Source organism: Pelodiscus sinensis, chromosome 2, assembly GCF_049634645.1.
Source record: "Pelodiscus sinensis isolate JC-2024 chromosome 2, ASM4963464v1, whole genome shotgun sequence".
NCBI lineage: Eukaryota > Metazoa > Chordata > Testudines > Trionychidae > Pelodiscus > Pelodiscus sinensis.
Genome location: NC_134712.1, coordinates 57,600,972 through 57,614,512, shown reverse-complemented (window position 1 = coordinate 57,614,512; position 13,541 = coordinate 57,600,972). Strand labels below are relative to the sequence as shown.

General features: G+C 39.8%; 1 protein-coding gene across 2 annotated transcripts in view; it reads right to left on the bottom strand.

Annotated features, from left to right (window-relative positions):
• Positions 1–13,541, bottom strand: part of ARFGEF1 (ARF guanine nucleotide exchange factor 1) — a 164,098-nt gene that overhangs the window by 65,206 nt on the left and 85,351 nt on the right. For both annotated transcript variants that reach the window (XM_006131486.4, XM_075920576.1), the window contains one exon: positions 1,851–2,085. In XM_006131486.4, coding sequence (XP_006131548.2) covers positions 1,851–2,085 — 235 coding nt within the window. The remainder of the gene's footprint in view (positions 1–1,850; positions 2,086–13,541) is intronic.

The following is a 13,541-nucleotide window of genomic DNA, read 5'->3' as shown; positions in this document are numbered from 1 at the left end:
TTCAGTTGTGGCCCTTGGCATGTGCTGTATCATTTTGGCCCCCAGGGCTTCCAAAGTTGAATAGCCCTGATCTAAAGCCACATATTTCATTCTAAAATTCTTTGCATAAAATACAATTATGCTATATTGAACACAATTTTTAAATTATATTATATTTTTGTTTTTGGCCAGATACTGTAGAAGTAAAACTTCCGTTTACATCACTGAACTTATTTGACAGCAGAATTTGCCGATTTTGCCACTTCTGAATCTCACCATCCTTCTCCTCTTCCGTCCATGTTGGAAACAACTAATTAGAAGATTATTTAATTCCAATTTAGAGATTATTCCCAAATTATAAAAAATATATACAAAATACATTTAATAAATTAGATATACTCATTATTTACCTTATAATAAATGCATAAATACAAGATTATAAACAGCTTTCTTCCCCTTGAAAGCTAAGATTTACAATACTGTAAATTTCCACTTTGATCATAAAAATATCATTTATACTATGCTGTGTGTTGATGGATTCCTATCGTTTATTAAATCCTTTTGACATGTAAAAAAAGTGAAAGTATGACTTACAGAGAATCAACACACATACATGGTACGAGGAAGGCTTTTTTGTAAAAGCAAATTTGATATTTGACCAATAACACGAGCTCAAGTGATCAGGTAAATTATCATTGGTATCTTTTAGGCCTAATAAGAGATAGCAATACTAAGCAGCCTGGAGTCAGAAGATTATCAATATATGTCTTGTGAGAAACTGTCTAGAGTGAAAAGGTTTTATTTAGCCAGACATCCTTAGCCACACTGAATCAAAAATCTTCTGTGTGCACAAATCGTCTGTGTGTCAATTGTCAGAATCCCAAAAACAAGTAGCAGGTATGACAAATATGAACAAGAGTCCAAGATTTAATCATATATGGTTTTGAAAGACAGGTGGGCGTAAGGAATAGGTTCATAAAACGGGAATCAAACTTGAGAGAAGGACCTCCAGAGAGCAAGGTGGTGACAAACTACACTTAATTTAACTAAGAGGATCCAGCAGCCTCATGGATTCTTGAGATTATATTATATGAATTCTGATTTTATTATTTTGGTTTTTAGATGTGAGATTCTGCTTATCTTGATCGTGATATTAATCTCACAGTAGTAGCAATGTTAGACTGTATCCGTAAAAACAACAAGGTACCTTGAAGACCAACAGATTTATTTGGGCATAAGCTTTCATGGGCCATAACCACTTTGTGAGATGTAACCGTGAGATAAGTAATACTCATAATTCCTACGAGCAATTCACCAATCAACTTAATGAACTCAAGTGCCACCAAATAACAAATCTTTTATTAATAATAAATGCATTTGTCACTCCAAATTAATCATGTCACTACCAAAAGGATTTCCTAATAATTTCTATTTGGTAAGTCAACTAGTCAAAATACTGAGATTTGTTACTTTGATACTAACTATCTAAAACACATACATTAGAACTGCAAATTCAGTCTATTTTCTGCAAATATTCCAGAATACTTTCCATACAGAATGTTGGCTTGCCTGCTCTGTGTGAATGATATTTCAAGGGCATTATCAGTAACAGCTAAGATAATATCAGTGACAGCTTCTATTATCCATGGGGGAAAATGCCTTTTGGAGGGTGGCACGGATTGTAGGGGTAGAAAAATTCAGATACTTTGATGTTAGAGAGCTGAGACTCAGTAGAGAGAAACTTGGTGAGCTGTATCTTTAGAAAAATTTAGTGTTTCCACAAGTAAAACAAACATAGAGCTACTTGATTATAGACACTGGTACAATTAAAAAGAAAAGTCTTCTAAGTCACTGAAAATTGTATAACTTACCTCAATCTGCATCTTTAGGTGTGTCTTGAAGTTTGAGAGAAGTGTAAGGAATATGGAAAGTGAAAGTTCAAAAACTTCAGGAACAGATGAAACTCCATTCTTGGACAGTGCTACACAAAGATACTGCTTAATAGCATTTATAAACATCTCATTTGTCCTGAAGACAGGTCCTGCATTCTGCAGAATGGACAGAAGCAACTGCAATGAAAGAATTTTTGATCGCAGTTCATGTGACCTAGAATGAAATAATATATACCAGATATGAAAAAGTTTGTAGTCAGAAGTGTGATACATGCTTTGGAAAATTGTTGTGGGCCACACAATTATTTTTCATTTCAAGTACTTGAAATAACATGCTATTGTTTAAAAATACTTTTGTTAAAGAAAGTAACAAAAAAGGTGGTCTTTGATACAAACAACAGTGCGGCACATTTCAGTCAGGCAAAGCCCACAGCAGCCTTTTGTAGTCCTGACCCTCCTCTGCCACTTTCATGCACTCACACAATCCCTCCCACTCCTGAATAGCTGAATGAGGCTGGACATGGAATGGTTCTCACCACTCTCTGATCATGAGGGGAAAAGAAAGAATTTGCCTCTTCTGTCTTGGGAAGATGGGCTTTTACTCCCAGAAATGGGAACACAGGAGAAATGCAACTGTTACAGAATTCTGCAAATTCTTTTCTCCATATGCTCCTCCAGCATGTTAAACTGAAAAATGGACCCTGGCCAGCTACAACACTGCCTGATCTATTTAGGCTTTTTTCTCACCATTTAGCATTGACGTCTCACTTTTCTTGATATATGTAGAGTTAGAGATCCTGTCACCAGTGCATCACTTGCTCTATTAAGAGCAGTTAAACTAAATGACACATTAATCAGAAGTGCTGAACAGCATGCTTGCATTAGATACTAAAACTGAAGAACAATTCTACAGACCAACTATAACACTGCCCACCCACCTCCAATAAAAACTCCAAAACTAACAAATAAATATAAAGTCAAAGCAGCAACTATAAGAACGGCCATACTGGGTCAGACCAAAGGTCCATCTAGCACAGTATTCTGTCTTCTAACAGTGGCCAATGCCTGATGCCCCAGCAGGAATGAAGAGAACAGGTAATCATCAAGTTATCCATCTCCTGTCCCTCATTCCCAGCTAATAGCCAATGATGGACCTATTGTCCATGAATTTATCTAGTTCTTTTTGGAACCTTGTTAAAGTCCTGTCTTCAAACATTGTCTGGCATGGAGTTCCACAAGTTGACTTTGTGTTGTATGACTGTGTTTTATGAAGAAATACTTCCTTTTGTTTGTTTTATATCTGCTACCTATTAGTTTCATTTGGTGACCCCTGGTTCTTGTGTTATGGGAACAAATAAATAACTTTTCCTTATTTACTTTCTCCACCTCCTGTTAGTCTCCTCTTTTTTAAGCTGAAAAGTCCCAATCTTATTAATCCTCTCATATAGCAGCCATTCCATACCCCTAATAATTGTTGTTGCCCTTTTCTGAACTTTTTCCAATGCCAAGATAACCACGAGATCCTCACTTTTTCAAAACAATTTGACTAGGCTATTCTATACAATCCTCTGGAAAGTAGAGATGAAAGGCATAAGAAAAAAAACAAACGTAGTTGTTGAAATACTGTGTGCATTAAGTGGCATAGCTTCTTAGGACCATTTATGTCATGTGCATAAAACAGACTCTCAGAGCATGAAAAGTAATGAGGTCCACCATAGACCACTGATACATACAATCACAGGAAAGTCAAGTTAAGAATGATACTCTCAGCTAGGACTAACAAAATAACCAGGGCTCAACAAATCACTGAATCTACTTGCCCATGGCGAGTAGATTTCAGCTGATCGCCCCGTTCACTGGTGGCACGCGCATGCACAATGCAGGTCTTGCGCATGCGCAGTGCGGGGCTGGCAAGTAGGTTTCGCCGCCATTTGTCAAGCCCTGAAAATAACCTTTGTTTATTGCCATAATAACCTAAGAGAAAACTGTACCATGATCAAAGGATTGGCCATTAGTTTAAACTTCTCAACATTAGCAAAATTCACTGCAGGGAAGCATCTAAAACCAGTACACACAATCACATTTAAGTAGTATTTTTTTAGGAGTAAAGAACAACTTATTCTCACTTCTCAGGTAAATCACATTTGACTACTATAAAGATGAAATATGGACGCTGACCAAAAATATATAATAAGGGAGATACACCTGCAATTTACAGAGTTAAGGGATAAACTGCAATGAGTGTAGAAAAAGTCAAAACCTCTCCTATTTCAGGTTTAGACTTGACTACTGCCAAATAAAACCAACTTCCTCCTCCTGTAGCACCTTAGGTTACTTCTAGACTGCTTTCTTCTGCCAAAAGAAGATAAGCAAATTTGGAGCTAATTTGCATATCTTCAATCGCATTATCGGAAGAGGTTTTGTTGAAAAAGAAAGCAGTTAAACGCAGTTTTTGGGGGAAAAAAACCCTTTTTCGAAAGAACCCTTCTTCCTAAAAGATTGAGGTGTTCAGGATTCTTTCGAAAAAGGGTTTTTTTTCCCCAAAAGAACTGCATCTAAACTGCCTTTTTTTTTTTTCAACAAAACCTCTTCCGAAAACATGATCAGAAGATATGCAAATTAGCTCTGAATTTGCATATCTTCTTTCGAGAGAAGAAAGCAGTTTAGACATAGCCTCAGAGACTAACAAAATTAGTATGTGTTTGCGCATGCGCACATGTGCGCGCATATTAATTATCATGAACTTTTGTGGGCCAAACCATGAACTTTCATGGGGAAAACCCACTTCCTCTGATGAGCAGAGACTAGTTACAGACTAACATGGCTACCCCCAAGACTTTTAAACATGCAACTGACTGATGTGGTAATTAACATTCTGGTAACTGCCTTGGGAACTAATACTATACTTAAGAGAAACATGCTATCTTGAAACTTGAGGTAACTTAGGATAAATGTCAGAAAAGTTTGATTAACAATGTTGATTGTGTTTGTTGGGGGGAGAGGGAATCAACTAAGAATATTTGATGGACTCAATCAGTTAAGTGTCGTGTATTGTAGCATGCCTCTTTAGGTTTATCTGGTTTCTCCTTATTTTTGGATGTCTTCAAGAAAGAATGAGCAGGTGGCTTTTATGGAAAGCAAGAACATAGACAAAGTGAAAGTATGGCTTATATTGAAGAAACATTTGTTGTTAGCTGCCATTTGTCAGATATGAATAATGCTAGAAAGAGAAAACCAGATAGTACTGATCTGGGAGGTAACAAGATATGGTACAGGGGTCTATCAGTCAAACATACAAGATTCACAATACCTCTAATTTTGTTGTATTCTGCAAAGAGCTCACAGAGAGACTGGTGTTAAAACCTGGCCCAGGACCACTCTATGGTCATCAGTCTGTTGCAAATGGACCCAATCATGGGTTCCCATCTGCTTGCAGGCCAACTGGAACTGAGAAAAGTCTCGTCACTCTTTCTAGTACCCAAAGGCACACTCCCAGCCTCTGAAAGCTTGCCTGACATCTTTTTCTTGAGATTCAGAGTACTGCTGTCCCCCAAAAATCAGTTTGAGACTTCTCAAACTTCTAATTGCTTACACATGCTCCTCCCCAACTCCACATGGCTGTAAACACTATAGGCTTCTAGTTCAACCCCGTTGGGGGAAATGTGGCAGGAAACCCCCCTACACAGAGCAGCTCCCTCATCAGAGTCAGTCTATTTCCATGCCTCAAAAGCTCTAGCCCAGTGTTTCTCAAAGTGGTCTGCGGACCCCCTCTGAGAAAGCTGCTACCTGGGCCACTGCTTCCCATATCTCCTGTTGGCTGCAAACAACAAACCACAGTCAATGGGAGCTGCAAGGCTCTGTGGCTACTGAATCAGTAAACAAAGAAACTGGAGCAGCCCAGTAGCAACTCTCTCAGAGTAGGCCCATGGATCACATTGAGAAACACTGCTCTAGCCTCTTCACTGTGTCATATTTGCCCCGCTAGAAGGGTTATAAAAACAAGTTAGGATAACTTCAAAACCACTTTGGATCACCACATTTTTGGTAGATATGAATTTACATATCACCCTTTGCTAAATTAAAAATAATCTCACCTCAGTTATCATCATGAAAACACAGACATTCTGTGCCTGATGTCACATGCACATTGAAATACACAAATATTTTGAACAAGTCTTCATGAACTATTTTTTTTTATTAAAATTGAGAAGCTAAAAAAAAAGATCCTTTGCCTGCTCTTTAAAGTTACTGTGAAAATACACAATAGTGTTCACCTAACTTTTTTCTTTCCAACATTCATTTTTGTAATCGTGCAGTTATTTTAAATTTGTACATGTGACCAAGTGCAACGATGTATTTTGTTTGACAAAGCAGAGAAAGAATCAAAATGTCTTTATGGAAACAAACTAATTTCAGAATAGTCTGATGAATCTAATATGTTCAATACATCATTAATATGATTGGAAAGTATATAATTTAAATACCAAATTTCAACTAAGCCACTTGAGTTTAGTTAGCAAATTTTTAAATACTTTGTAAGAAGTATTCTGCCTTTCTAGAAACATTGAAGTACCAGAACAATCTCCCTGGCTACCAAGAACTAACAGATTTGATATTTTTACGTAATTTCTGCAGACTGTTTCAGGGATTTTCTCTGAATTTCTGTTCACTCTTGGTTCAATGTAAAGGAATAACCACAAATTCCTATTTCATCATCTTACAATACTACCATTTCAGAAAAGTGCAACTCTCCTATAGGGCATCTAGTAGATTTTACAGAGGATTCACAGAAGACAAATATTGCCTCACAGTAATTCTGGGATTTTCAACATAAATTTGGGCTACAGAGCTCATGATTAAAAATTCAGTCTCTTTTTCTGGAAACCGAGGAGTTTCCTGCTCATTTTCACTTACTGCAGGCCTACATGTAAATGGCAATTTGTTGCAACATGTCTGATTTTTATATTAACTTCTATCAAAAGATATCAAATCACTTTACAACTACAACTGCAATCCTACAACTTGTCAATCTCAGTGGGACTCCAAAGGAAGTAACAACCTGCCTGTGTACAGCAAGCTTAAGGATCAAGGCCAAATCAATTAAACTTTAGAACTTCCTTTTATCACAGGGAAGTATTCTTCATTTCATTCTAATATGAGTTAGAAGTTTCAAATGACTTGCCTAAGGTCAAGCAGGAAATCTGTGAAGAGACAGGAATAGAATCCAGATCTTGACTTCCAGTTGTGTGTATGTTTAACAAGGCTTCTTCTGCAACAACTATGATGATTTACATGAAGTCTCATTTTTCAGCAAACATGTTTTCAGTTTATTTTAGTTATTTTTCCTATGTTGTTTTTCTTTGTTTTAAACATTACTGGAATTTTCTGAGATATTTGCATGTGTGTTCTCAGTCTTGCTTTTTCACTACAGGTACCCGATTTTCCAATTTATTTTCACTTTGGAATTCTCGTAAGTGATTTTAGATACACCGCAAAGCATTTATTTTTAAAATGTTACAATTATCTTATCCACTACTCCCCACATTAAAAACATGTTGAAAAGTCTGACAAGACTTCAACACTTTACAATCAGAGATCAATTCCAGGCATTATTCCAAATGTTGGACATCTCTGCATGCCTTGGCAGGTTTTTCTTTTTGTCCCAAATGTCATTTCCTTCAATTTACCCTATGCAGAGAGCATAATTGGCCTAATTTGCATGTCAAGGACTCTATGGATTCAAAGGATGGATTCCAAGTACTGCAGCAACTACTGCTGCCCTCCAGGAGTAGGTTAGCCCGTTACTGCCTTTGGTAAAGTGATACCCTCCTTTCTCAATCTCAGACAGTTTAAAAACCATATGTCAGAATTTAAGTTTTTGTTCTGGCATCTATACAGACCAATTCTCTAGGGGTGTGTCTAGACTACATGCCTCCGTCGACGGAGGCATGTAGATTAGCCAGATCGGCAGAGGGAAATGAAGCCGCGATTAAAATAATCGCGGCTTCATTTAAATTTAAATGGCTGCCCTGCTCTGCCGATCAGCTGTTTGTCGGCAGATCGGGGCAGTCTGGACGCGCCACGCCGACAAAGAAGCCTTTCTTGATCGGCACAGGTAAAGCTGGTTTCACGAGGCATACCTGTGCCGATCAAGAAAGGCTTCTTTGTCGGCGCGGCGCGTCCAGACTGCCCCGAACTGCCGACAAACAGCTGATCGGCAGAGCGGGGCAGCCATTTAAATTTAAATGAAGCCGCGATTATTTTAATCGCGGCTTCATTTCCCTCTGCCGATCTGGCTAATCTACATGCCTCCGTCGACGGAGGCATGTAGTCTAGACACACCCTAGGAGACCAAAACCTAAACACTATTCTCAGCTGATACTATTTATTCCTTTACATCTGGTAAAAAATAATGGATTATTTAATTCTTTTGAATGCTTCTGGTAGAGAGTCTTCACCTACAGATTAGAGCACATGAAGAGCTTCTTCTGGTCAGTTACTAATAAAGCAAGTGGTTTTAAAATGAAATTGGGAATTGCTCTTTTACTACAGTACTCCAATCTATTGCTCTGACAGTTTGAAAGAAATCATTTGAGCACCTGTAAGTGACACGGTTGTTTTGTTTTTAGAAAACAGACTACTTTATTTTAATGAAAACATGTACCTTCAAGGTTCTGTCAAGATCTTCAAACCTCCTGTGGCATGAACATATAAAGGCTCATTCTGGATAGAGAGGAAGACTTTGCAAGCATTCTTCAATTCAGGCCCATACAATTTTATGTCTGAGAGCAACAGGAAATTTACTTTCCACTTTACAAGCTTTTGAGTATTCTTCAGCTTTCAGGAACATATCCAAAAGTAAACATTCAGCTAATAGTGTAAGATCTTCTGAACATGTGAAACTAAAATACGTTCCTAAGTTTTAGATCCCAAAAAGGGAAGCTATATATCCGTGAAGTTCTGAATAAAGACTAGTAAAAAGTCTACGAACTGAGTATTTGTTTTCTGCACACCTATAGACACATATACACATTTTTTTCTTGTTTAATGAGTATTTCCAATAGGTATCAAAGTTTTTCAGTCACATATACACTTCAACTAATATTATGGGGTTAAGAAATATTCAAAATACTTCAATTTATCTTAAGATGGTGACCTAAGACCTGAGGAAAGTAGGATACCGTGAAGAAACACAAGGAGGAACAAGTAACAAAGGAGGACCCCTGATTTGAATGGAGAAGGTAGGGCAATCAACTAATTACCTAAGGTGTTTGTACACAAATGCAAGAAGCCTGGGAAACAAACAAGAATTAGAAGCCCTGGCTAAGTCAAAGAACTATGATTTGATTGGAATAACGGAGACTTGGTGGGATCACTCACGTGACTGGAGCACTGTCATGGAAGAGTATAAACTGTTCATGAAGAACAGGCAGGGGAGAAAAAGAGGAGGAATTGCACTCTATGTAAGAGAGCAGTATGATTGCTCAGAGCTCCAGTGTACAGAGGGAGAAAAGACTGTTGAGGGTCTCTGGGTTCAGTTGAAAGGCGGAAGCAACAGGTGTCTGCTATAAACCTCAGATCAGGTGAATGAGGTAGGCAAGGCTTTCTTCAGACTACAAAGAGAAGCTTCCAGATCACAGGCCCTGGTTCTCATGGGGGACTTTAATCACCCTGACATCTGTTGGGAGACCAATACGGCAGGACACAGACAATCCAGGAAGTTTTTGGAGAATGTTGGGGATAATTTCTTGGTACAAGTGCTGAAGGAACCAACCAGGGCCCATGCGCAGCTTGACCTGCTGCTCAGAAACAGGGAAGAATTAGTAGGGGAAGTAGATGGCTGTAGCCAGACACGAACCCCATCTTGGTTTCAGCCCCCCTCCCCAGAGAGCAAGAGAAAGTCAGTCAGCCTTTGATGCCCTGGGAACACAGGTGTGCTGCCTGTCCCTGACTCTACCATAAACAGAAACCAGACAGTAAATGGGCTAGCTGACGACCCGGGGCCTCCTGCCGTCCTGATGGCTAGTACCAGTAATTGACACGCCTGCACTGTTCCAGGAGAGGAATCTTCGCCCATCACATACCAGAGGTGCCCATTGTCTGCATTTTCCCAGGTGTGAATTATGCTTTGCACCCTTTGTGGGAAACTTGGCATTCAAAGCCATTTTTCCTAATTGGCCACTTGAGACCAGGAAGAAGCCTACGTGACCCAAGGGGTATAAAGAGGGGTTTAGTAGCCCACCCCATTTGAGCTCCAATCATCTATACCTGCTGGCAGGTATTGATTGTCTCCCGAGGTCTGTGGGACACCCAACCTCGCCCTACTTCTTCCCGAGGGATTGAGAGAAAGACGCTGGCCACGCCAAGTCTGGAACGCAGGGGTGAGAATTATACCTGCTAGGTGTCTATTTTGCATGCATTTAATAAGAGCTCAGAGAACCAAAAGAGTTTCATGGTACCTGTAAGTGACTTATTAGTGTAATTTCTGTCCTGTTCTTTGTAGTGGCTGTGTTATCTGTAACACAGTAGTAGCATTTAACAGCTAAGTTTACCCTGTAACAATAAAATAATAACTGTTTAAGCTTTAACCTGACTCCTTCAGTTGCTGTAACAGAACCAAGCACAATTTAAAAGAACTTCAGCCGGTCATACGGGACTCACTGCCCTGACCGTCGGCTGACAGTGGCAACCTGGGAAGCAGTGATCATGAGATGGTCAATTTCAGGATCATGACAAAAGGAAGAAAGGAGCACAGCAAAATACACACCCTGCATTTCAGAAAAGCAGACTTTGACTCCCTCAGAGAACTGATGGGCAGGATCCCCTGGGATGCTAACATGAAAGGGAAAGGAGTCCAGGAGAGCTGGCAGTATTTTAAAGAAGCCTTATTGAAGGCACAAGAAGAAACCATCACAATGCGCAATTAGAAAAGCAAATATGGAAGACCACCAGATTGGTCTATCAGGGAAATCCTTGGTAAGCTTAAACACAAAAAGGAAGCTTATAAGAAGTGGAAACTTGGACACATGACTAGGGAGGAGTATAAATATATTGCTCGAGAATGCAGGAGAGCGATCAGGAAGGCAAAAGCACAACTGGAATTGCAGCTAGCAAGGGATGTGAAGGGTAACAAGAAAGGTTTCTACAGGCACGTTAACAATAAAAGGGTAATCTGAGAGGGCATAAGGCCCTTACTGGAGGAGGGAGGTAACCTAGGCTATGTCTAGAATGCAGGGTTTTTTCGAAAAAAAAAAAAAAAAAAAGACCTTTTTTAAAAAAAAAAAAAAAAAGTCACCTGCATCTAGACTGCCACCGCGTTCTTTCAAAATTAAATCGAAAGAATGCGGCGGGTTTTTTCAACAGCGGTAAACCTGATTTTACTAGGAAGAATGACTTTTTTCGAAAGAGCTCTTTCGAAAAAAGGTGTTCCTGACTGCAAACAGGGCTTTTTCGAAAGAAAGCATCCAGACTGCCTGGGTGCTCTCTTTTGAAAAAGCGGACTGCTTTTTCTAAAAAGTTGTGGCTGTCTAGACGAACTCTTTTGAAAGACGCTTTTTCGAAAGATTCTTTCAAAAAAGCTTCTTTCAAAAGAAGCGTGTTGTCTAAGCGTGCCCCTAGTGGCAGATGATGTGGGAAAAGCTGAAGTATTCAATGCTTTCTTTTCCTCTGTCTTCACAGACAAGGTCAGCTCCCAGAGTACTGCACAAGGCAACTAAGTATGGGAAAGAGGTAGGCAGCCCTCAGTGGAGAAAGAACAGATTAAGAACTATTTAGAAAAGCTACTCATACACAAATCCATGGGTCAGGAATTAATGCATCCGAGGGTACTGAGGGAGTTGGAAAAATGTCATTTCAGAGCCTTTGGCCATTATCTTTGAAAACTCGTGGAGATCAGGAGAAGTCACAGATGACTAGAAAAAGGCAAATGTAGTGCCTATCTTTAAAAAAGGGAAGGACGACAATCGAGGGAACTACAGACCAGTCAGCCTTACCTTCATCCCTGGAAAAATCATGGAGGGGATCCTCAAGCAATCCATTTTGAAGCACTTAGAAGAGGGGAAAGTGATCAGGAATGGTCAACATGGATTCACCAAGGGCAAATCATGTCTGACCAATCTGATTAGCTTCTATGGTAAGGTAAACTGGCTCTGTCAACATGAGAAAGTCAGTGGATGTGATATATCTCGACTTTCGCAAAGCTCTTGATAGTCTCCCACAATATTCCTGCCAGCTAGTTAAGGAAGTATGGATTCGATAAATGGACTGTAAGGTAGAAAGAAAGCTGGCTAGATTGTCAGGCCCAACGGGTAATGATCAACAGTTAGGCATCTGGTTGGCGGTCATTTTCAAGTGGCATGCCCCACAGATCGGTTCTAGGACTGGTTTTGCTTAACATCTTTATTAATGACCTGGATGAGGGGATGGATTGCACCCTCAGCAAGTTTGCAGAGGACACTAAGCTGGGGGAGAGGTAGATATGATGGAGGACAGGTATACGGTCCAGAGCGACCTAGATAAATTGGAGGATTGGGCCAAAAGAAATCCGATGAGGTTCAACAAGGACAAGTGCAGAGACCTGCACTTCGGGCAGAAGAATCCCAAGCACTGTTACAGGCTGGGGACTGACTGGCTAAATAGCAGTTCAGCAGAAAAGGACCTAGGGATTACAGTGGATGAGAAGCTGGATATGAGTCAACAGTGTACTCATGTAGCCAAGAAGGCCAACGACATATTGGGGTGCATTAGGAGGAGCATTTCCAGCAGATCTAGAGAAGTTATTATTCCCCTTTATTCGGCATTGATGAGGCCACATATGGAGTATTGTGTTCAGTTCTGGGCCCCCCACTATAAGAAAGGATGTGGACGCATTGGAGAGGGTCCAGCGGAGGGCAACCAAAACAATTAAGGGGTTGGAGCACATGGACCTACGAGGAGAGACTGAGGGATTTAGGATTATTTAGTCTGCAGAATAAAAGAGTGAGGGGGGGCATTTGATAACAGCCTTCAACTTACTGAAGGGAGGTTCCAAAGAGGATGGAGAGAGGTTTTTCTCAGTAGTGAGGGATGGCAGAAAAAGGAGCAATAGGCTCAAGTTACAGTGGGGGAGGTCTAGGTTGGATATTAGGAAAAATTATTTCACTAGGAGGGTGGTGAAGTACGGGAATGGATTACCTAGGAAGGTGGTGGAATGTCCATCCTGAGAGGTTTTTAAATCTTGGCTTGACAAAGCCCTGGCTGGGATGGTTTAGTTGGGATTGCTCCTGCTTTGGGCAGGGGGCTGGACTCGATGGCCTCCTGAGGTCTCTTCTAGCCCTAGGATTCTATGATTCTATCTGTTTTTTCTGTGCTATAAAAGAAGAAAAGCACCAACATGCTCCTTCTAAGAAAAGCACATAATTTTCTAGGGGACACTCAATGCTCAGAATATACAAATTTTATATCCAAGGTTACAAAACCAAAGTTCGGTACATACACAGGTATGATGAACTCAAATATCAACATGTGGACTTCCTCTAAGATTAAAGAAAGCATTTCTCTACAACAACTGGCTCCCTGAACCAATTTGAAAATGTGGTCTTTTCAATCACTTGTGTTTATCATTGATTCAAAGTTTTCAAGTTTTCAAGACGGACTACAAGTAATGTCTTCCCTTGTCAACTGAAGTATAGT